The sequence below is a fragment of the Hydractinia symbiolongicarpus genome, chromosome 14 (genome assembly GCF_029227915.1).
Source record: "Hydractinia symbiolongicarpus strain clone_291-10 chromosome 14, HSymV2.1, whole genome shotgun sequence".
NCBI lineage: Eukaryota > Metazoa > Cnidaria > Hydrozoa > Anthoathecata > Hydractiniidae > Hydractinia > Hydractinia symbiolongicarpus.
This window is the reverse complement of record NC_079888.1, coordinates 6,605,944-6,632,076: the sequence shown is the minus strand read 5'-3', so window position 1 is coordinate 6,632,076 and position 26,133 is coordinate 6,605,944. Positions and strand designations below refer to the sequence as shown.

General features: G+C 34.1%; 1 protein-coding gene across 2 annotated transcripts; it reads right to left on the bottom strand.

Annotated features, from left to right (window-relative positions):
* Window positions 1-1,857: 1,857 nt before the first annotated feature.
* Window positions 1,858-23,265, bottom strand: LOC130625370 (uncharacterized). 2 transcript variants are annotated; one of them, XM_057440449.1, is made up of 21 exons: window positions 23,126-23,265; window positions 22,511-22,623; window positions 21,328-21,817; window positions 17,901-17,989; window positions 16,985-17,450; window positions 15,982-16,088; window positions 14,942-15,004; window positions 14,227-14,617; window positions 13,512-13,642; window positions 11,215-11,698; window positions 10,777-10,889; window positions 9,578-10,094; window positions 9,036-9,323; window positions 7,994-8,266; window positions 7,445-7,596; window positions 6,846-7,092; window positions 5,350-5,642; window positions 4,947-5,140; window positions 4,056-4,290; window positions 3,683-3,795; window positions 1,858-3,454 (listed from the first exon to the last, which is right to left on the bottom strand). In XM_057440449.1, exons 1-21 carry the CDS (start codon window positions 23,175-23,177, stop codon window positions 2,149-2,151), a joined length of 6,117 nt encoding a protein of 2,038 aa, XP_057296432.1. In that variant the 5' UTR covers window positions 23,178-23,265; the 3' UTR covers window positions 1,858-2,148. The 2 variants fall into 2 exon arrangements, with proteins under 2 accessions (XP_057296432.1, XP_057296433.1); XM_057440450.1 differs by having other exon boundaries at window positions 4,092-4,290.
* Between the last annotated feature and the right edge of the window lie 2,868 nt (window positions 23,266-26,133).

Here is a 26,133-nt window from a genome sequence, read left to right as displayed (position 1 = left end):
GTCATGTGTACCATTTGTCGTTATGTCTTGTTTATTCAATTTATTTGCCCAGTTGTACAAGCCCGTGTCTCATTGTCTTGTATGTCCCACTTGTATCATAATGTTTCATCTTAGCTATATGGATTTTTTAATTGTCAATTGTTAATTGATCGCGTCATTAGGGATTTCATTTCAATTACTTTATATAATACGTTTTTTACATTTTTCGTTCATTCCTTTAAATCACAAACCTGCATAGTCATAAAAAAAACTTTTTACAAAAGTATCAATCAAATTTTACACACATCAACTTTCAAGAAGAAGTTTTGGCGAATTATTTTCTTGGACAATCTGGTACGATCATCAAATTATATTTCAATTTGTGCTTGCAGCACGAAGGTTTTTTGGCAAATAGGCAGGTAGAATACGGCTATTACTTTATCGGCTCTTTTTACGATGGCCCCTAATGGCGTTAATTTTCGCTGTGTGGTGTAATTCGGGCTAGCGTGAAAAGTACCGGCGTGAAAAGTACCGGCGTAAAAAGGCCAAAAAGTTGACAAAATTCACTTTATTAAAGAGCGTTAATTTCAGGCCTTTGATTACAACGACTGGCACCAGTAAGCATCAGTAAATACAAAGCTTATAGAAGACAAAAATGTCGAAAAGAGACCTACAAACCAAACACTGACCACAACCACGTCCAAAACCAAAATGACCTCTGTAACTCTTCATTACACGTTCCTTCGTCAGCATGTCGAGACCGCAAAAATCGGATTGATCTTTAAAATAAATTAAGCTTTAAGATTGGTTACTGCACGCAGGCGATCATTACAACTTAAAATTTAATTTTGCCGTAACACGATGTTTTTTTGGGGGGACAGAAATACAGAAAACAAGCGTGGCTTTCCGATAGTGACCAACACACTATCGGAAATAAGGGAATTCCGATAGCCGAAATAGTATTATATATATATTATATATTTTGAGCGGCGGTCTCTCGCTATAGAAATAGACCAAAACAAAATTATATAAAATAACGTATGTTTGAATTTTCAAGGTATCAAGCCGAATAAACGGATGATACTATGTAATTTTATATATGTACTGAATGACAAAATATATGTATCGTCATAAAAAAAAAAAAAAACAAGCGTGGCTGATTTGGACGAACTGGATTCTAGTTCAAAACTTACAACTAGCGGCCGCGTGTTACAAATATAAGTCGCAGCCAGAAGCAGTGTGGATCTGGTCTGTGGAATGTGTTGGTCACGTAGTGGGCTAGAAAATTGTATGGCAAAAAGACGCGGCCGCCAGTTATAACTCGCGGCCGCAACTTATAACATGCAGTCGCGAATTATGAGCCATTAATTTTGCTTGCGACTTTGAGTATATAAATCGCGGACGCGACATACAATACCCTTGTGAATTATACCATTCGGCCGCTATAGATAATGTCGCGGCCGCGAGTTATATGCGCGAGTTATGAATTGTTAAATGCAGGACTAGATTTGGTATAATTGTCAGTAAAAAGCACGGCCACTAACTTGCCCGCCAGTATTACCGAAACTTGTGGACTAAAAGTAACTCATGCGTTGAAATCATGACCAGAATTAACATAACTGGTGGTAAATCTGGCTGCCGCTAGTTGAAAAACGCAGGCCGCTATTAATAAGTCGCGGGTACAAGTTGTGCCATAGAATCGAGTTCGTCAAAATTAGCCATGGTGGAAAACAGCTATTATAATAAAAAAGGCTCATTTGCAAAATGAAATTTTCTTTTTCCAATCACAGAAGTTTTGTCCGTGAAAGTTTGAGAGGAATCGATTTGTTTACCTCGTTACTTATTAACCAGTTGACGTAAAAAAATAAACGGGGAGAATATGTCCGTGTTAATTTTTTATTAAATAATTAGGTAACATTCTCTCGTGGTGAAATATTACAGAAAGAAAAGAGAAGTCGTTTTAGGGTTTTAACATTTTCTTTGTTGTGTGTGGCACTCGTGTAACTTCCCCATTACAAAATAATTTACTTGTTCTGAACTATGTGTAACCATACATAAGCAATAGCGATTTCATGAAATAACAATGATCCGTTCCCCAGGCTTCCATGTCTGCAGGATTTTCACATTTTATGCAATTTTAAATATCTTTATATATCCCCCAAATATTCATTAATTTCGTTCGACATTTGTATCATCTTTTCGTTCGACATTTGTATCATCCTTTCGTTCAACATTCGTCTCAACTTCTCCCTCGACATTCGTCTCAACTTCTCCCTCGACATTCTTCTCAACTTCTCCCTCGACATTCTTCTCACCTTTTCCCTCGACATTCTTCTCAACTTCTCCCTCGACATTCGTCTCAACTTCTCCCTCGACATTCTTCTCAACTTCTCCCTCGACATTCTTCTCAACTTCTCCCTCGACATTCGTCTCAACTTCTCCCTCGACATTCGTCTCAACTTCTCCCTCGACATTCGTCTCAAATTCTCCCTCGACATTCGTCTCAACTTCTCCCTCGACATATGTCTTTACTTTTGTTTTTTTATCATCAGATCCATTTGTATTCTTGTCTTTAGTGTGACAATCATTTACGTCGTGATTGGTATTAGATTCCTCGTTTGCCTCAACTTTGTTTTCCTTATCTTCTTTTATCTCATTTTTGCTGTTGCATTGTTCTTCATTTTCAATTTCGGCAGGACGCAATCTCTCCTTTATGTCATCAACATCCAATGCATGGTAATGCATCTCAACTATGTGTTTAACTTCATTATCTGTTAAGCTCGTTTCTGCAACATTTAAATTTTTGATCTGTTGCTGAGATGCATTTTCAATGGCATCATTATCCACAAAATGATCAATTTTACCATCAGCCTCTTTGCTGGATGTATCTTCAAGTTGTTCAGCATTATCATCTTGATTTTTGATTGGCTCATTTGTCGGTCCACAAAACACATCTCCGTATGTCTTCATTTCTATTTCAAATTCTCCCATTTTATTACTTCCTGTATTGAGTCTACCTTCGTCTTCTTGCAGATTTGCATATGTTGCGATTTTATCTACACATTTAACTTCTAGTTCGGTAACATTTTCGATCTCTCTTTGTGAAGTTTCGCCATCTTCTATATCTTTCCATGTTATTCTTTTTTTCTCTTCTCCCTGTATTTCAAAGGTATTCTCAAATTGAGTATTTTCTGTTGTCAGTCGAAGATCCGACTCATCGGCGTCCTCTTGAACGTCAGCAGGTCCCTTCGTGTCGACACTGTTACCTGTAAAGTCGCTTTTCTTTAGAATTAGGTACGAATCATCCGTGGTTAGTTCAAGTTGGTTTGCGTACGGTTGTTCATCCATGTTGAAAGAACTGTTGACTTCACCAATATTCTTCTCATCATCTCCACCAAGAGTCAAGTATAAGGTGCCATTACCGTCGTCCTCGTCACCGTTAGTTTCTTCTTCTTCTTCTTTATCAATGTTATAACTAATAAGCAAGGTATAATGTATTGGATTTATGTGTACCATAATGCATCACCGTTTCCTTTCCATTTTCCGTAATGCATCACCACCGCCCCTCACTTTCCATTTTTAAGGCAGAAGTCATCAGTTTAATTGGGATAAGAAGAAAATCATTGGCAGAGAAAAATAAAAATAAAACCTGCATAAGGGAAACCATTTCCTTAGACTTGTTTTATATTTTTAAAGTTTGTACCTTGGCATTTCCTTTGTATATTTATTTGACGCTTCTGTTTGCGACTTTCCTGTCTTTCGATAATCCAAATTATAAACACTTGCCATCGTCGTCTTCGAGAAAACACTTTGTTCCTAAGGATAAGAAAAGAACATATTTGCTAACAATGAGTCTTTAGAACAACTTTTTATTGCAGTACTAAAAAAATGAAACTAAATATCTTCTTAACAGAAAACAATAAATTTATTGGGGTGAAAGGGCAATATCTATCCAATTCCTACAACACCATTATGAGAAATTTTCAACACTGTCTGCTACACATAGAATCTACTTTCTCTGAAGTTAATAATTCGAAAGTAAAGCGGACTTATCAAACTTAAGTTATTATTCTTACGTTGCTTGTTAGGATACCGTCAATCTCATTTCTTACATCAAGAAAGTTTGGTCTTGCTTCAGTGGTATGCGACCAACAATCCAACATCACTTTATAGATATCTTCTGGACAATCCTTCGGACTTTCAAGCCTCTCTCCGCTTTTAATGTAATGCAGTATGTCAGAATTTTTTATGGTTGGATATGGTGTTGATCCGAGTGTAAAAATCTCCCATAAAAGTATACCGAAAGACCATCTGAAACAGTAAAAACATATTCCACTTAATAAATCGTTGCCTCCGTCCAACAAAAACAAGTTAAAAAATGATCGTTATACTCCCTAGGAATACTGGTAACAGGTTTTTTACAAAATTTATTGTAAATCTGTATTATAATGCCCATATACGTCTGTCTGTCTGTATGTCTGTCTGTCTGTCACGCAAAATGGTAGCTTAGCTGCGACGGGCGAAAACGTGGATTTTCCACGGGCTAACGACTAGTATCTCTAAACTACTAAACAGTACAAACATTCGTTAAATGACAAAACTTCCAACCTTTTATTATTATATTTTCTTAAATGTTGAAAAAATGTTTTTTTCGTATTTTACGAGTGACACGGTTGTATTTTCCGCAGATGTTCAACAAAGTTTAACCCTTTCCAGCCAAGCAATTTCAATTTTTTAAAAAGGATTAAAGAGAGTTTTAAAATTTGACAAGTTATTCAATTTTAGAAAGCCACCTTACTTATTCTTTTGTTGCGCACAATACCGCCTTTTTTATCATGCTGTAACAAGGGAAGGTATTCCGCCTCCTCCCCCCCCCCCCCCCCCCTCCTTGGGTAGCAATATATCATCAGACATTACACATTTACAGCAAATGTTCTAACTGTACTGCGAATTAATGCGGGACTTACACGTCACTCTTCGAAGTGTATTTCTGCTCAATAATTGCTTCTGGTGCCATCCATTTAATGGGAAGCATCCCCTCAGTTTTCTTGTGGTAGTAATTCTCCCCAGTAGTGTCTCTCGCAAGACCGAAATCTGCCACTTTTACAGTCATATCATCAGTCAACAGAATGTTTCTTGCCGCTAAATCTCGATGCACACACTAAAAAATCCACATTACTGTAATGTAACATTTAAAATGTTTTTATGTGAAGCTTAGTCAGATATAGATGGCTTTTCCAGCCAGGAGAATAGGATAAGTCAGCATTGGGTAATATGTTTAAATTCTGAGTAAGTAATTTCTCTTGCTGGTAAAATGTTGCCTAGACTTCGTTGATATGGCATATTATCAATAGCAAGGAGAAACCTTACTTTTTTTTCTTCTAGGAAGCTCATCCCATCAGCAATTTGCACACCAATCCTAGTTAGTAAAAAAAAGTTCACAATCTCATCCTCATTACGATACCATGTTGGTTTGAAATCATCGCGACGCAATCGAATATAGCTTAGTAAAGCACCCTTCGAGCAAAATTCCAGTATTACTAGCAGATCGTCGTCTTTTGTGCAAGCACCAAGGAGGTTTACAATGTTTCTATGTTCACCAATGTGAATCAAAAGTTTCAATTCGTTTGCCAGATCTTTGTATTCATTCTCAGTTGCGCTAGCTAAATAGACGAATCACTTTAGGAGAAAGTGTAGACTACTTTTGCACCTCAAAATCCACAGTAAAAAAGTTATCTCTATGAAACAGGTGAAGAGATGTTTAGTCAACTGTTTTCCTCTTTCAAAATCTCTGTTCTTGCTTTCACCACAATATTTTTTTTTAGCTTAACTGGAATACTTTGATCGGAGAAACTTTTCCAAGTGCGAAAACACGCAAAGGTTTTTGGATAAACTTTTGCGAATGCACAAGTTGGAAAGTTTTGCGTAGAAATGTGTGTAATGAATTTCTTTTTCACCTTGTCGTCACAAATAAACAATGTAACAGCTCCTTTTCAGATAAAGTTTTTTTTTAAGCTTGAAGAAATATCGCTTTATGAATATTTTTTTACAATGCAAATACAGTTGTATCGTTATTTTGAACTCTCAGTGGACCCAGTGGCGTATTTGTGTTAAAAATATTGAGGGGGCTAATGAACAAATACTCAACTACTGGTTGAGCAGTAGTTGAGCCTCATTACCTCACACTCCAACAATCACGCCCCTCGGAACGGAAAATGGGATGTCAAAAGAATACAACGTCTTCAAAAAATTAGGAACATAAAAAAACCGTACAAAATCGAAAGTTGAAAAATAATTCGAACATGCAAAACAACAAACTGTTTTCTATGACATTTTCTAAAAAATTCCAGATAACGTCCGTAATTTATCGCTAGGGACCAATAATTAGTTCCAGCTAGCGGAGTTCTAGATAGCTTCACAAATGTTAGCTAACGAGGCCGTCAATTCTGCTTTTTGACATATGTGTATATTTAGCGATTCAAGAATTTACAAAAGACTTTCCTCGCGAAATTTCGCCGGTAATAATACTCGATTCTTGTAAGAATTGCGTATTATTTATGCGTGCTAAGAACCCTTATTCGAGTAGGTTGAAAGCCGATGTCGTACAGCTTCTGTTTATTAGTGAATAACGTTCATTAGAAAAAGTGCACTGAAAGTAAATGCTACAAAGGTTAGTAAATCCTTAAATGAGATATAAGTCAATCAATCGACGCCAATTGATGGCAGCAGTCTAATTGCGTTCATCTTTCTTTGACAATTGATGTCAATTGATTCGATAAATTTTTGTTTTAAGTGGAAATCCCCCTTAAAGTCTTAAAGAAAGTCACACAGTAGATATAAAAACGACAACAAGAAAAGCAACCGACCTTTTAATGATTTAACGGCTACAATAGTTTTTCTGTTATTTCTCGAGAACATTTTTTTCACTATACTCCCTTTGTTCTTTCTTCTTGGTCTTAACCATTCTATTCCATGTGCAGAGGCCATCCATACTTGTCCAAATGCACCTTCTCCAAGAACTCGCAGCAGTGAAATGTTATTTCTTGGAAATTCAAATTTTGGGTCGTAGCTTAAGTTGTTGCATTGTTCAAGAATACTTCGATCAGGATCCAACTAAGGGTACGACAGAATAGTATGAAGAATGTAACTGGCCTATCACACTACTTGCAATCGTGAACTTAACATTTCTGGAAATAACTTCCTTCAAAAGCATGCATTCTTTGATGCAATTTTATATAAAGAGCTTAACTCTTTTGTATTTGACAAATGTTTGACTCCTGAAAATTGAGGGTTGTAAAAAACTGAAACATTATTTCTGATTTTTGCCAAAATTTATGTCCACTTTGTGCGTAAACTATGTCAGGAATTTGAAACCAATAACATACGAGTTTTGCATTTCAGGTCTTTGTTCAAAAACACATGTTAGAAACATAGGGAATATTTTTAACATGATACAAAGTTCTACCTTCTTATTTCCACGTGCTAAAAGAAATCGATTCGCCTTTCGTTTCAGCTTTTTTCTTTGGTAACGATACCTCAAGATGAGCGCAATGATGAGACAAACAGAGACAGAAGCGATTGATATGATAATGTCCAACTTTGAATCGTTTTTGTTTCCTATAAAAATTTTAAATACTTGTGAAAGTTACTGCATGACTGCAAATGTCTTTTGCAAAATAGAGATTCAGAGAAATTGAAGGATATGTTGAAAATAATAAAAATGCAATAATTTATAAAAAAAAAACACATGCACTTGCTTGTATTCATTATGAACGTATTTTTAACAATGCATGGCAGTATTGTTAAAAATTTTCGCGGTTTGAAAATAGGCGCGAAATTTTTGCCCAGATTATACATTTTTACATTACAGTAAAATTACGTGGTTTAAGACATTCAAACATTTCGCGGGTTGTATTTAAGCAGTTTAAATAAAAAAATATTATTTTACGAAATTTAAATTCGCGAATGTTCGAAAAAAAAATTCTTGGAAAACTTTCTGATAATGAATTACTACCTTTCAGCGTATATGAGTATATTGCAGGGGGACTTGCTTCATCATGAAACCACAATGTTATCTCAAAGCTATGTACTGAACCTATAGTTCCATTAAATTCATATGTACCATCCCACAAAGTAAAGTTATACTCGAACGATCCATCAAAATCTGTGGAAGTGTGGTTAACGATGACTTGAACATTAAAAACATCCACGAACAATTCTTGATTTACAGACCAATGAAGTTTCCCTCCAGTTTTCTGTTGTGTCACAAATACATTACGAACGCCCGCTAAACATTTAAACATAAAATATTGTCTTAAAAGAATTGGTGGAAAAAAATTTCAGCCAAAAATTGAAATAGGTTCAGAAAATGCGATATAGCTAAATTGTTTTAGGTTAACCCTATTCGGTCCTATGGTGCGGGGGGTTCCGCCCCCAGATGGTTTTTTTAATAACTCCTTCGTGTTATGTTTGATAGGTATGATACTTACTGAGTTTCAATATTTATCTATATGACACCTGCGTGCCAACTGTTTTGGTCCCATACCTCTCAGAGGTTTTGATGTTGGCTATTATTCGAAACTATCCCTAAAAATCTCTAGGAAATCCTTATAAACGGGAAGATATAATAAATCTTGTTAGGACTATCCTTAGAACTTAAAACTAACAACACAACTTTGTTTTATCAAGTAGTATTCCTCTGTATGTTTTGCACACATGATTAAAACGGTTTTCCGTTTTTTTCAGTTTACTTTTCGGATTTGGGACAAACAATTTTTTTGGATTTTTTTAGGCGAAGAAGGTTACAAACAGAATATACGTTAAATAACTTTTTTCGCTTCCAGAAACTTCAAATAGAATGTGAAAGTTCGTAATTTATGTAATGTAAGTAGATGGCGGTATTTTGACCAATTTTTAAGCTTTCGATGACGTCACAGAAAACGTGTTGACACTTGAGAGAAGTAGAATTTCCCAACATTTTCGCGGGTTTCCAAGATAACCGCAATTTGATTGCAGGGATTTAAAATGTCATAGCACAGTGAAGCAAATCACCTTACCAATTGGAAGAGTTGAGATGCCATACAATCCAACATATCTTCGAAGCGTAAAAGGTACTACTCTTGAGAAGACCTCAATATCATAGGTTTGACCAGGAGCCAGATAGTTAATTTGATAGGATGTTCTTTTGCTATGAATACAAAATACTTTTGTTTTATTTTCAAAACTTCCAAATTCATGAAGTCGCATCCATTGCACATCATCAACAGCGGTCATCTTCCACATCACTTTGATGAAATCATGTCCAATCCGGACTGGTTTTAAGTCCTGTAGTACTGTTTGAGCACCTATTAAGAAAAAAAAATTCCACATATGCAAAACAGAAGTAATCTCCATGTGCTTTTTCATGCGCTTCCTAACTTCATTTAAAATTTAGAAAAGAAATGAAATTTATTTTTCGGCATAAATAAGAAGTGTCAATGATAAAAAAAGTGCTGTGCAAGTATGGTGTCAGTGCCACCATAACGCCGTCGGTGTCGCTATAGCATCGCCGGTGTCACTCTAGAGACCTGGTAAAACAAACGGTAGGAAATATTCTTACGACAAGCGATTTTGCTGTGAAACCAATATTCCCCCGCTACATTTGCATTTGGATTTGACCCTCCAACTAGCGTCGACGGGTTTTCTGTATAATGGAATATACTTCGATCTAACAAATTATTTTCTCCACAGTATTTCCAGAATGCCGAACCCTTTGTGCTATCTAAATGTGTGTACTTAAAAACCATATAAACATCTTGCGATGCATTGTGGGCTATTACTATTTGGAATGTATTTCGTTCTTGGGGTGAATCATGATTGGGTATATCAACAAAAGATATGACTAACGCATGCGTCACTGGAGAATAAACCATTTGTGATTTTGTAATAGATTCGTTTATTTGTCTTAATAACTCAGGATCTCTTGATTCTCTGTAATAAATGTGTCCACTATGAGATGTATCAAAATCTCCATGAAATGGTGCGATGGCAACATAAGGATAATCCATCATTTCTCTATGATAATCAATTTCAACTGACGTATTAAGCATTGGTGACACAACACCATTTGTACTAATCTAAAAATCCATTAAACACGTGTTAAATGAATCGTGTAGTATATTAAACTAGTCGTTAACCTGTGAAATTTTATCGCGTTTTTTATTCGTAGCTAAAAGTTTTCGTGCGTGGTAAGCACGACCCGCTATTAGCTGACAGGAAATTTATGAAGACATGTATCAATCTAAACATGTTAAACTCACAAATTGAGACGTGTACACTTAAATGTAAATCCAACGCTCATATTATATCTCCTCTTTCTCCTCAGGAAAACCTTGAAATCAAAATTATGTATTTTTTATTGTTGAAATTACAAGTGCTCTTATATATGTCGTATATATGTGGTCTTCTGAAACGTATAGACGACAAGTCAGAAAATCACTTACTACGTTGAATTTCTCACCTTGAACAAGGGACCAAAAAATTTGTTCCAGATGGAAAATGTTTGTGATAGAGAAAAATAATATAGGTAAATAAAACCAGAAAGGACCAAATATTTTTTTGAGATAGAAATTGCTCAAGATAAAATATGGTATTATTCAAAAATTTAAAAAACCTCCCACCACCCTGATTGTGGATTTGCTAACCGCTGCCCTACTAGTGTATATTTTATGGTTTCTTCTATGGTTAAACTTTTACTTGCACACATATACACACACAAAAATTATTTGACTTCATATGAAAAGCTACTCTAATACTTACATAAAGTGACTTCTCAAAACCCGGGAATGATGTATTTAGCTTCATCACTTCCACATAATTATCACCTCGCTGCATTTCTACATCTCCAACATTTGGTCCATATGGAAACAGAACTACAGAGGAACAAGTCAACACGATGTTAAATGTTTATCAACTGTTGTGGTTATGTATTTGCGTTTCCATGGAAAAAAAAGCGTTCAAACACTAAATTGCCTAGAGAAAGATCTAACGCTAGCTATGTGGGAAAATATTACACGAAAAGAATCAAGCAATGCAACGTAACTGAAATCTAGTGTTGTACACAGAAAGAAATTGGATGTTAAAAGTGGATGTTGAATTAAAGCAAGGAGGTTGATTAGGAGGTTAATCCTTGATTAAGGCTTTAATCGGCGAAATTATTGTGGATTTAGGTAAAAAATTAAATAAAGAACATTTTACCTGTTTTGTTACAGTTATCAGAACTTAATCGCATGACATGTCTTCCTGGCACACCAATGTTTGATGTTCTTCCCAACTGACTGCTTTCCCATCCTGAAGCATAATTTTTCCAGCCGCAGAAGTCTTCCCCAAAACCAACCAATCCTTCCTTATAACTACTTCTGGCGAAATTAAAAATTCCATATAACTGTTTCTTATCTGTCGCTAGTACAACCTGCGAGTATTCGTTGTTTCCATATCCAAATGTAAAGAAGGAGAGTTGAGTTGATTTAAAACTTTCATTTGTGAACTTTTTTATATCTTCATCTGCTTGAGCTCGTAAAGGTAGCTCCTCTGTTGTACCATAATCGAAACTATGCCACCGAACTCCTTTAAACACAGCTAATACAATGCCTTGAAAAGGGAATTTTTCAAAATCTGTTTGATGGTTTTTTGTCGGCACGTTTGAAGATTTATCATCGAAAAGGGTGCCGTACTGGGTATACTACAAATAAAAATAAATACAGTAAAGATGGCGATTTAAATTGGTTTTGGAAATTGTTTAAGCAAAGGGTTGCTTATTTAGGGTGTTAAAGGAGGTGCCCTCATTAGCCCTTTAAGGACGTAAGAAATAATATTGGATTACATTTTAGAAATCCCAAAGTGAAAAATTACGCTTAATTAAGCTTTTGACGGTCATGTAGTGTTTAAGTTTGGTGGGATAATTATCTACGTGCTCCGAAGTGCAAAAACTAAAAATTGTCCTATTAACAGGTATGAAGACTTTTTTAATTTTTGTTTCTTGAATTAGATTCTCATAAAGCAAGAACTTAAATATATGAGTATGGCAAAACGTTCTGGTGTGGCTTACGATGTTCAACGATCTTTTTAAACTGCATAACTGGTATAAGCCTCTTCAAGATGAGTATTTAAAACATTTCCAGTTAGTATAGAGCGACTGTGTTTCGAAAACCTGCAATCATGTACGAAATTACGACAAATCACCAGAACGTTAAGTATATAACCCACACGTTATGGAAAAAGAACGGTATAGTATACGGTATATAAGTGGATAATATAAGTATATAAGTGCTATATTGTTCTCTTCCTGTTAAGAAAAGTAAGAAAATAAGCGTAAACATCAAGTGAATTTTTTAGGAGAAATACACCTTTTTCTAAACTTCGTAAATTGTAATAACTATGACGTCATCCAATTCTATAATTGTTCTGTGCTCTTCAAATAAGGATATTAAGAAAGAATATTAAATTATCATGACAGAAATAAAGGCTTTAGAGCAATATAATGTTTTGGTTGGATTTTATTTAGATTTAAAGTAAATAATTATTTTGAAAACGAGGCTATTCTTGGAAAGCTCGGCTATATAAAGGGTTTAAACTTTCAGCTCGGAATTACGGCACTTCACGAACAAAAATATTTACGAAATTAGGTAATTTGTTCTACCTTTTGCTAAAGAATTTATGGATAAGAATTATTTTTAGTATCGACCTCTAATTGAGTTTGGCATAATTAGGAAATTTGGGAAAGGTCTATTACTATTTGGGCGAAATTAGGTCAGAAATCTGACTCAATATGTATCCGAAATTTGGCATGTCCATTTTAAATATATCCTTGAAACTAGCTAATTCTTCTAATTTTAAATCTACAATGTTGTTGTTACCGCGATAAGGTTTACATCATCGGAATCCATTTTTATTTAAAATTAGAAATGCTTTTTTTCCATACGCTGTCCGTCATCTTGAAAATTAGGATGAACGGGTCAAAAAACAAAACATCTAAATGTTGTATGGAATGTTGCGATTTGTCAAACGCTAAATAATACTAGCATTTATTCAGCATTCGAATCAAAAAGTTTGAAGAAATGTTGGATATGTTTGCGTCAACCTTTAGAACAACCAACTTGTGGCTGCCAAATAACCAAATTGTCCGAAACGTGAAATATGGGTTTTATCACGTCTCATTTTCTGCACCAGATACTGTTTATGTGGAAAATTTTTCTCAGTCAGTAATTGAAACTTTCGCAACTCAATCGAGAATTCCAAATTTCTATGCTTTTTTCTGCACTGTGCTGTCGTTTAACTTCTTAGGCAGATGTCTCGTCATATTTTTACTAGTAATCCCCAAAATTTGTACGTTGCCATAATCATAATAACTCAATTCCTTGCTACAATAACCGCGGTAAAATGCTAAATTAATTTTAAGCAACATTAAAAAGCGTATAACAAAATTCCAACTTATTCCAACTTATGCGTTTCTAACGTAATCTATTTGCATTACATAAGTAAAGATAGAATCTTACCCAAACTGTACTTGTCTTTGATGAGAAAAAGGGGATGGCAGGGGAGAATTTAATCCTGTCAACACCGCCTGACATGCCTCTCGAGTACGGATGAACAGAAGTTGATCCAGAAAAGTGATAAGGATAGATAACTAGAACATAATCAATAATGATGTCATGTAAAAAATTTATTTAAATTTTGCTCCATGAATGCAATGTTGTACTCTAATATTTAAGCGCAGTTCTCCCTCCTTTCAAGATGCGCCCATTTAATTAATGGTGTATAATACTCTGGATACTTTAGTTTGAAATTTAAACACATGGGGTTTGATTTAGAGAAAAGCGGGCATGTTTCTAGGAAGGTAAATAGGAAATTGAATAGAAATAGAATTAGTTATAATATACAAATGTATAAGATTTTTCAAGTATTATAACTCCTTATGTAGCTGTTGTTCCTGGTCCCTCTTGTGTCTTCTTTTTCTACGAATATTATTACGTTTTCGAAGAAAACCAAAGGTTTGTATCTTAGATGACAGCTGCTACCCTTTCCCTTTTATTTTCCTTTAAAGTTAAGTGAAAAGGATACCACAGAAGATTATTATGCTTGCATTCTTAACTTACAGAATTTATTTGACTACTTAAAACTATTGGAAGATAAAGTGAATCTATTAATAATAATACAAATAGACTGGTCTAACAGACAGATTTAATAGAAAACAAATACAACAAAACTAACCTGGTGGATGGCAAGTGGTGTTTGTTAGTAAAAACACATTGTTTCTGGAGATAGCTGAAATACTTCCTATGTGTTTACAGTACTTATATATCATTGCATAGTGGACAAAGTGTTTGTACGAGTCACTTTGAACAATAACATATATAGTTTCTCCATTTCTAGCGATTGCGAGTTGAAATTTTGAATTAAACCCTCCTTCTCCAGTCAGAAAAAATGTCAACACCAAAACTTCCTCTGGATAGAAGGTTATATTCGATACTTTTTGAATATCTTCACGGACTTTTTCTCTTGTGTTTTTATCTAATGCGTTTCTACGATGCATAGCGCTAACGTCTAAAGGATATCGGTCAAAATCACCCATGTCGTAATCAATGTAAAAGTAGAAAGCAATCTAAAAAATAAGTAATCAATAAGTAATTGACTGTACAACGGATAAATAAAAACTATTTACATACAATTGGTAACATGATAATGGAAAATGATGATGCTGGCTATGATGTCTATTACTGAAAAAATCTGTATAACAGAGACGATAAAGAAATAATTGTTGATTTAAATTAATGATTGTTCCTAATATGATTCAGAAGGATAAATAAGAAAAAATAATGAATAAATGGATGATGCATGGACAATGAATATGCAATGAGTGGATGTTTAATTGACAATAAATAGACGATTGGAAGCAATGATGAATAAAGATTTTAGTGTTACTTACATAAAAATTATCTGTAACTTTGAAATAGATTTTCCCCATCATTCTGTTGAAAACTTCCTCGTTCTAGTAGCAAAAACAAATTAGATACGTTAAAAAATATGGCTGATACACCTGTTAATGTAGTTATTAATGCAACTATTAAAGCAGCTGATGCATCTAGTGATGCAGCTAGTGAACCAGTTAGTGATGCAGCTAGTGAAGCAGCTAATGAAGCAGCTAATTAACTAGCTATTGAAGCAGCTAGTAAAGCATTGGGTGATGAAGGTACTGATGAAGGTAGTTATGCTGCTGTTGAACAACTAGTGGTGCAGCTATTAAAGCAGCTTGTGATGCAGCTGGTAATGCAGTTATAGTGATGCAGCTAGTGATGCAGTTTTTAAAGCATTCTGATGTCTCTATTAAAGCAGCTATTAATGCACTTTTAGAATCAGCTATCGAAGCACCTAATGATGCATTATATTGATGGAAATAGTGAGCTCATTTAATAAACTAATGTAATAATTGGATCCATCTGTTATAATGTCTCATCTTCTGAATCGGCTGAATTCCTAATCGACAAGTTACGTTACGACGGCAATAAATTTATTTCATGTCCATAACAAATATTGAATTTATAGCACACTTATAAATTTAGACACAGCGCATTGTCGTTTGCTGTTCTTACTGATTTAGGTTATTAGGGACCGCCTCAAAGCTACGCCAATCTAACCGACTCTGGACCAATGGGTTACTGACTTCATTAGGAAGTGTTTCAACACTAATATCTCTGTAACTTTGCGTCTGTGCTGATGTCATCAACATTTTTAATATTAATTATTTTTTTTCCATTCCTAGTCTGCTGCAGTGGATTTTTGACGATTCTAACAATTGTTACATAATAATATGCTAACAGTACTGCGAAGAGGTTGTTAAATTTCTGTGTGTATGGTCTAGTTCTTACCTAAAGTATTATTTATTACTTTATGTTTACCATTTAAACTCCTTAATCAATTACCACGATCCAATGCACTATTTATTTAAAAAAATTCCTTCCACCTTACCTCATATGCGAAATAGTTATAGGTCTTTCTCATATCCAAAGTGGATGAATTAAAATAGTAAATTTGTTTATCTGAAACATCTTCATTGCCATTTTGCTTGTAGAATTCTATAAATTTAAAATTAATAGGCCAGATAATTAATAATTTCTGCAAAGGTATCGAAATTTGTTCCATGTGGATAAAAAAATTTCTGCCAAGATATCAAAAACGTAATTTTAGTGGAAGCACTGTAGAATAAAAAATATAGCAGTTTTTGTAAGACAAAGAGCTATTGTAATATGGAAAATAATGCAGCAAGCTCAAAAATAATAAAAATATCATCAGAATTGGTAAGGGTTTGCCTGTAATGAAAAAGAAAGCAAAAAAAAAAAAAACAGAAGAGAAGAGAAAACCTTTCTAACATCAAAGAAGGTTAATAATTTTCATTTTTTTAAAACCTTTTTAAACATTCTCCTAAAACGCTAAATGCGGCTTCACATTATGTTACACAAAAATTTTTTTTGATGCGATAAGTTTGGTGACAGCTACTGCGTCAGTCAGAATTTGTAACGGTTTGCTTGCAAAAAATAAAGGAAAAAAATATCTTGAAAGCAATCGTTCAGATAGTTGATAGTTACCAACTTTTAGAAACAAAATAGATAAGCAGTTATAACCCGTAAGCAAAAGAAAAACTTAACCGTTTTTGAAAATACCCATTTTGGGCTAAAAAATAATCGACTTTCCAAAGGTTAAGTTGCTATTGTTGGCCAAGAAATATAGATGTTAATGTTTTATGTTTGGTACTACTGTGTAGCTCATACATCCTATTTTCAAATCATGTGGAGTATTTTGCATAATCCTTGGAGTTACAGCGGTACAACTGTAGAGAGGCCTGCTTTTCGACCGCAGATCTACTTAAACTGATGTCTGCCGGTAAATGGTTTTGTTAATTCCCAATTCTTAGACAAGACAAAATTATTCACACATAAGGTTAAGTTTCTTAACGTGTTGCCTTCACACATACCAAGTTTCTTTGTCAGATCATTGAAATTCTTCTTGAATGCATAGGCACTGCCCAGTTGCAAGTCCTTGTTAACAAAGTACCAGTTCTTCATCCAATCGTTTGGCAAACTCGCATGAATCGATTTAGACTCTTTAAAATTTGAAGTGATGCTGATTTGTCTGCCAGTAGTAAAGATGAAAAGACAGTAAAATGAGTCATCAATACCACGTACTATGTAAATTTGAAAGGTCCAGACATTTTCAAGTGTGTAACGTTTGTCCCTAAATGCCATTAAATAGCCTTGACTGGCTACAAAAGAGTTATTATTGTAGTCACGGACATCTTTCGTTGCTCTCTTCAGTAGTGCAGGTTCATTTGCCTCTCTGTAGCGATTATGCATATCTGCATTTTTTCCAACATAGATTGATAAATTAAAGTGAACATCTTGTAGATACTTGTTGGAAAGTTTGTAGAGGTACAAGTCGACCTACAAATAGAAATTTCACAATGTATTCTACGTCTAGTAATGGTTACTTACCATAGAAGCTTCTTTTTAATATTCTAGGCTGTATCAAGGAAAATCGAAAATTGAAATTTCCTTCTTTTATTTTTAAACCATTTGGCATACAAAGTCACACTACAGTAGTTTAGTCACTGCATAAAAAGGGACTACCCTTTTAGATCCAAATCATATTTCCTAAATTAACCATCATTACCTGAAACACGAATGTTACTATTATTAAGCAAAACTGTCGCAACAAGTGAATTTCAAAGAAGCGCCTAAGGAATTGAATAGCATTTAATCTCTTTGATGCTTCATTATTCACAAGATACAAAACTATGCAAATAAATCCATCTCCCATCCCTCTGAAAATAAAGGAAAATTAAGCAAGTGGTCTCTCTTTTAATATCGGTTGCACAAATCTCGGTCACTAACCTTTAAGACACCGTCTACAACATCATGGAATGTGATTTTAGAATTTCGTAATTGTCCATAGTCTCTGTTATTAACAAATGAATAGCCATCTAAAATAAAAGAAAAACAGATTGTAAAGTTAATTTGCGCTTTGTGGCTAGAAAAAAATATTACTTTGTCGTTTATTAATGTTAAATAAACATTCTAAGGAGAAATTTACTAACTGAACATTTGATAAAAGAGCACTTGTTACTCAGTCATGGCTACTAATTTTTGGATTTACATCAGAAAGAAAAAAGACATCAAATTGAGTGACCAAATACAAATTATTTTAGCAAATCACCTATCCAGACCTTGTGGAATTAGGAAAATCTTTGCTAATAACTTTGCTTAATTTCAGTACATTTAGCACATTTATTTTTTGGATTTTGGAAAGTACAAATTCTGACGTAGATGAACATGCATTATGCTTTTTAAAAAATATGCGAATAAGCTCCTAAAGATTTACACCGATAATAAATGGTTAATAATAACATCTAGGCTTTTATTAGTTTTATTTGTGTTTAAAATGGTAGCCGAAGCAAAGAGTACAAACAACGATTAACTTTTGCCTTTTTTATAAAAGGAGCATATTAAAAGATTGATCAGCCTGTTGCAATCTGGAAAAGTACATTACGACTTTGTTTTAAGAAGTTAAAAGACCCATCCCAACCATTTGATACAAATAATTACTCGAATCCTAAAGCATGGGTGACGTCCTAAGATATGTAAATACCGCTTATAATCAAAAGCTATCCTATGAATAAAGAAAGGTAATTTCTTTTCTCGATAATGGAACATGTCAACTGGAATCTTCTAATAGTAGATTTTCCCAAATAAAGCTCGTTTCTTACCGGCATTTTCAAGGCTTCAACTGTTAGATGCAGGGGTAATACAAAACTTTAAAAATGTGAATTACCACAAAAGGTTGATTAAGTACGTACTTTCAAGGGTATACAAAAAGAAATCTGCTTTAGAGATCGTCAAAAGCTGCAACGTTCTTAAAATTAATCAATGCGTACCAGAATCATGAAAAAATGTCACAAGGCAACCAGAAAAATTGTTTTAAAAAATGTGCAATCGCCAAAGAAGAGAACCAATTAATAGAAGTGGAAGACGAAGATAAATTCGAGCGTTCACGTTTGATATTTCAGCTTTAGAGATTAACGATCAAGAAATTGGATAGCAAGAAAGTGCAAAAAAAAAAACTGCCATAAACAGAGTACAGAATCTAATACATCTAAGCATCAAAAAATGTTTCGTGTACAAGACAAAAACAAAGGTTGTAAAAGCAACATTGATGAAAAAACAAAGAAAAGGAAAACATCACTTGTTCTGATTTGATCACTGTGCTTAATGAGATGCAAAACATGCGCCCTCAATGGCAGTCAAGCCATGCTCTCGAACAAAACAAAGAAGACATCAGATTGGAAACGGCGAACAAACAACAACCATAAAAATTTCTGTCAAAGTAGGGTTTTTGCAACAAGTTTTGGACGATTTTATAAAGGACATATTCCTTAACTTAATACATGCTCGCATTTGATTCTTCCTGCTTTTTGTTGCCCAAGAAAAGAGTGGTGAACATACACAAGGTAGTGAAAAGAACAAAATTTGGAAGAATTTGATAGTACTAGTGGTTAGCCTGTGGAAAAATTTACGGGTTCGCCCATCGCAGCTTAGCTATTAAGGAACTTGCGCAAACTCATATTTGACGGATGACGGTACCTTTACAGATTGGGAATAGCCAATTGGTTTGGAAATAACCACCCTGCATAACTTCCCCGCGCCGTATCCTTTTTCTTGCCGACGTGAAAACCATACATAGGCACGTAAGATACAGTGGTTGTGACCTAAGACTGATTTTACAATCATTTCTTCAGGCACAAATGCTTAGGGTGAAAAAAATGTGCGGCAAATAAATGGTAAAGCAATAATGAAACTGACAAGCATAAACAAAGTCAGAGAGAAAACTTCATAAGCATAGCAGGATGAAAAGAATTGTCATAAACGAAGATTTACTGCAAAATTATGCAAATCTCTACCGTCACCTGGCAAAAGTTCCTAGAGACAACACAGGTCAAAGTTATTTTAAAACAAATTCAACTCCAACAGATTTTATAGTACATCGGAGTGATGGCAAATAAGCTCTGGAAGAGTAGGATAAATTATGACGAGGTAGCTAGCTAGCTATAGCATAGTTGAATAGTGAGACTTTTTATTATAGTATAGTTGAATAGCCTTTTTATTTAGCTAGGTAGCTATATATATAGTAAAAGGAATAGTTAGCTGTAGCTAGCTTGCTACGTTTTGGCTGGCTAGCTTCTTGTTAGACAACACAAAGTTTAAACTGTCTAGCACAGCTATATGCTGACTGCATGATCTCTAGAAGTGGCCAAGTATATCTCGCAGCGTGAACCAAGTGTACAACGTACTAATTTCTTTTTATTTAGTCAGCCAATATTATCATGAACCATGCAATTTTAAGAAAAGAACGAACCTACACAAAAGACATCATCAACTAGTTTAACAGAAAAACGGTAAAAGCTTAGCTTAAAATATATATTCAGTTTTTTTAAGAAAAAGGAAATTTATTTATTTTGCTTTCCCAGTATATCAATCTTGCCATAAAAGTAATAGTATTAACACATCCTCCATGTTTGTTTACAAGTTTTAAAAAATGTTTCGCGCCAACGTTCGCCACCTTTTGACTTTTGCGCAAGTTCGATGTAAACATCAAAACGGGATCGGGACCGATTTCCGCACCCCAGAGGCTCGTACGTTTGTAAAATAGGGGTTTGCGCAAGTTCCCTATTATTTGCGTGACAGACAGACAGACGTATACGGGTAATTTAATATAGATACTCGTTAACCCGTGGAAAAATCCACGAGGTCGCCCGTCGCGTTCGCTCGTCCTTTAAATTTACCCGTCGCAACAAAGTGGATAAAATACATTGCATTTGATATTCGTGCGCATTTTAAAAATTTCGTGTTTCCGTTACGGGACGCCGCTTTCGCGGACACACAGACAGGTGACGGCTATTATTAAAGAGACTTCTCGTTAGCCCGTGGAAAAATCCACAAGGTCGCCTGTCGCGTTCGCTCGTCCTTTAAATTTACCCATCGCAACAAAGTGGATAAAAATATATCGCATTTGATATTCGTCTGCATTTTAAAAATTCGGTGTTGCCTTTTTATACTGCATTGCGTGCTTCTCTCTACTCGCGCAGCTAAGCTACCATGTTGCGTGACAGACAGACGTATAGACGGGCATTATAATATAGAAGATGTCCGAAACGGTCACCTACTGACTGGGAATTTCACAACAGGACAGGAGAGGATGTGATTTTTTTTTGCGAGCTAACGACTAGTATTAGGATAAAAAACGCAATGAGAGATATAAACGTACATGTTTGGATGCATCTCTGAGTCAGCTTGTAAACATAAACACCGGTTTGATTGATGTTCGATGTCAATGATAATTGATTGCTGTTCTTTGGATTGACAAATTCCTCCCATCTGCAAAATGGATCAGAAACACCAACAGTAGCGTTGTTTGAGTTCAAACGAGGATAGTTCATAATGGCGTAAGTACTATAGCGATCCGATGCAAGAGTAACTTGAAATGTATTAATTTTCTCGGGATATTCTGCCGAAGGCATGTCAATGTAGGTTATTATAACCGCATTAATAATATCTTTCCGCTCAGGATAATTTCTTGCGATTGTTATTCCAGCTCGTCTGAGCAAAGTGGGCTTATGTTCCTCACGATAATAAATATCTCCACCAAGACATCTGTTTACTGGTTTGTAGTAAATCGCTAACACAGTCTTATCTGATAACAAACCTATACCATCAGACAACGGTTTATTGATAGAGATAATGCCATCTTGATGTATCTAGAATAACAGTTCTTATGTTTAACAGAATCTCCATTTACTCCTTTGCAAATTACTGTACGAATACTGACTAATTTTACTGGTGTATTGGTAATTATTATTATTACCATTATCTCATCAATACAAATAATAATTTTTTTGGCTCGTTTACTACTTACTTTACCTCATAAAAATCAGGTCAGTACCAACAGGTTTCATGATTATGCTCATAAACGTTAAAGAAAAAATGACAAGCAAATCGATAGATATAGGAATCCCGAAACGAGTTCAGTAGTGTTAGTTTTAAGAATTTTTTAATAGACTTCAGTGTGTCTCTACAACTTTTACATGCAAGTTTGAATCTATATCCTCTAAAAGGTCAACAAATATATGACAATAAAAATACCCATAATTTTCGAAAATACCAGTGCTAGTATAATTTCGGCCTCGTAGTAAATAGCCATGAAAATTCCGACATAAGGAATATGATTAGCCACAGGTTTTCCTCTGCGTGCAATAAGGTTTATTACTAATCGCTTATCATTTTGCGGTCCACCATTTTTCTAACAGATCTTATTACTTAAAAATAATTAATAGAGCAAGATGTGAAAGCTTTATGGCTTAGTGATGTGCGATGATATTGTGCGAATGGTTTAAAAGCAAACAAATAAACAAAGAAACAAATTCTGAAGATAAAATTATAAAAAAACTTACGTAAATCTTCTCATGTTCGTGATAAAATAACTTCATTGAAAATTTTAAATCCAGTCTTTCCATATTCTTGCAAAGTCGAGCATCTCCTTCATGATACCCATAAGGAAACAGTTCTGAAGAATGGAAGCGATACAAAGACAGTTACACCAAAATATAAATATTTTTAAAGTCATTTACACTGCCTGAAATTACCGTGCTAAAAAATACTTAAAATTTCGTTCAGATAAACAAAACAACGGAATGTTGGAGTAGTTTCATCGTTGTTAGTAAGGTTCCAAAAAATTTTTTAACTGTACCTGGCAGAGACGAAAAGTTAAACAGGTAATGAATTTTTGATCCAGTTGATTATTTTTCTAATTTTTACATGAACTTCTTATTCAGGAGTCTTGCTTCGACAGTAAAAAAATGTTAAAGGAAGCCCACAGTAGTTTGGCGACCTATTTCGGAAAAAGCTACAGCTTAGACGGGGGTTTGTATTACTAATAAAGTATGATTAATGAAGATTTAAGGTAACGAAAAAACACCCTGTTCTAAATATAAAACGTCTCTGTTAATCTACCTTTCTTTGGCTCAAAAAATAGATATTACACTAAAGATTGAGAAAATATTTCCTACCTTGCATAGAAAAACTTTTTCCAAACAGCAAGATTAAAAGAAACGGAATCATGGCTGAGAAAAGAGTTCCACTTGCATTTTACTTTGCTACACTGAATGAAAAATGTTCAAACAATATCATTATTTGTTTGTGGAGTGTTTTGCTAAAGCTGAACAGATGGTTTTAAAGAAAATAAGAAATAATAATCAAATAATAATCAAATTTATAAGTAATATTTATAAGAGAATGAGATGTTACATAAAATTGATGATTAAAAATTCATATTGTTTTTCTTTGAAATTGCTAAAAATTTATTTTTGATAGATAAGTATACATTTTGTTTTTGTTTCAAAAATTAAAAATTAGAATTCGGCCCATCACGACACCAGCCGGAAACCTAGCTGTGATAACAATCATCCTAAAATAAATCTTAAATTTAATTAAACAATAAAAATCCTTGTGAAATATCTTTTAAGTGATATGTTATTTTCTGACCTTTTCAGCTTTTGCTTATGCCTCATGGCATGGTGTCAAAGATATTTTTTCGACATTTTAAGAAAACTAGATTACGCCAACTCCTCCCAGGTATTAAGAATTATTTCAGTTTTTTTCTAGGACTATTTACACTATCTATCAAATCAGGCGAATTGAAATACTCTTTGGTAGCACATTCGTTCGGCTAACAAAAGTGAAGTTTCAATGCGCTAATTACATGTAAAGCACTTTAGCCCGAAGAACAATATGTTTCTTAATCGCTGCGCAAGTCAGAGTTAGTGAATTAATGCCTGCTCAAGTAGAACATGTTTTATTGACTTCAACTAGGCTAATGTTATACCATATTGTTTCCTCTAAAGTTCAAAATTCAAAATTCTGGATATATTACTTGCAAACTGTGGAGATCTACGGATGGGGTTTCGGGACCCTTTTTTCCGGCTCGGAAGGGTATTGCGACTTTTCACGTTTGGATTTATGCGGGGTTTCTATAGCCGAAAGTGACATAGTATTGCCACAAAGCGTAGCACGAATGTTTGGTAGCACATCAGAGGTAGTTGATAAAAAATTTGAATGACTCCAAATAAGGCTTAAACGGTGGAACATAAACTATCAGAATAGAAAAAAGGTTGCAAACGTTTTAAAGGTGTGAAACTACTTCAAAAAACCTTTAGAGGGCTAAAATATGACTTCTGAACAGTTGACAAGGATATTTGAAAACAGTCCTATTGTTTTTGACCACATGATAACCAAAAACAAGAGACGTGACATAATACGAAAATTTTATTGATTATTCTAAAGCTAACGAAACACAATAAAAACGCTAAAACAGTATGCTTTAGAAGTTATTTCAAAAATATTAGGGCGGGGTCTTTTCAACTCCTCCCTCCCGGCCCAAAAAATTCAAAATTTCGAGCTTCGTTTGTGAACTATGATAAGTGCAAAGTCTGTGTGTCTAACATAGAAACAGTGTTTTTTGGTATAATCTTTTAAATGCCTCTCTTCTATTATATCATTTCTCTAAAAGTTAATAGAAATACTTAATATATTATAATCTTCAAAGAAATTAATTTTAAGTAAAAATTAAGTAAGAAGGAAGAAAACGAACAAAAATTATTCTCGCTGAAGCCAATATTCCTAAATTAATAACGGAACTTTCGAAAGTTCATTTATCGTCACAGTAAACTTTTGCTATATATAATAAAACTTCCTGTGTCGTAGGTTTAATGTAAAGAAAAATAACTTAGCCCCAGAGGTAAAAATAAGTAGCTAGTTAAAAATAGGTAACAATGATGATAAAAAAGTATAATGGATAAAAAGCCACTTCCAAACATGACAAGAATTCAAGTATTAGCTACAAACGGAAATGTGGACGCACTTCTTCCTTCGCAATGTAAGAGCTGTAACTGTGGAAACGTAGCCAGAACAAACTTGCTTGTTTGTTACATTTTATTTTCTATTATTCAATAACATCATTGCATTCAATCGAAATTAACTTGATTTACTAACTTTATATAACCTTCATATATGCGATGCATGTGTGGTATATAAGACTAGTTTGATAAATGTATTAAACAGATAACTAGTGATATATTCTGAAAGTTACTTCTCTCAGCTAAGAATATATTTGTTTTATGTTGCACGAATCATAGAACAAAAAAAATAAAAACGAACGAAGTCGACCGCTTATAAATTAATAAGCTAAATGTTAAAAATAAATTATACTTGCTTTGTGCGAATGAATACATTTTGACAGACATTTTGTTCGTATGTTTTTATTAGCGAGTTTTGATTTTATAAAATTAATCTTAACTAAAAAGCGACATGAGAAAATTAATGCACCCTACAAAGAAAAAAAAGACTTGAAATAGATCATAGATTAAATCTATTAAAATTTTTATTGTAAACGTTTTAACCAGATAGTGAATATTTTAGCTTTCAACGCCACGTGTAATAATATTCCAGATCTATTTCAGATTCATTTTTCAGTATGATTTTATGAAGATGGTATCCTTAAGTTTGATTTTGAAATTCCGCCCCTGGGGATTAGTTAAAAATTAATTACGAATCCTATTTGGTCCGGGTTTATATTATGACCGGGGGCATTCCCCCTTAATAACTTTTCATGGGCTTATTCATATTGAATTAAATTTGGCATAGTTATAGTACGTCACAAAAGGAAGAATATAGCGGCAATACATTTGTACTTGCGTCAGCTTATTTTCTGTGACGTCATCGAAAGCTTAAAGTTTGTTTAAATGCTACTATCTAAATTCAATTACTTTATTTCTAAAGCGAGTTTTCACATTCTGCTAGATAGCTAAATAAAAGTTATTTAAAATATTTTCCTGTTTTTACATTGCCCGTAGTTTTCCAATTATTGGGTAAAATCGGAAAAAATTTGCAGGGCGGATTAGTCACATGCTCTTACACCCCTCCCTCCTCCTCCTGGACCGAAAAGGGTTAAGAGAATTATTCGTTACACATTGCCACAAAAAAAACATTCCCAGCATATTTTTTCGCTTTTTAAAAAGTT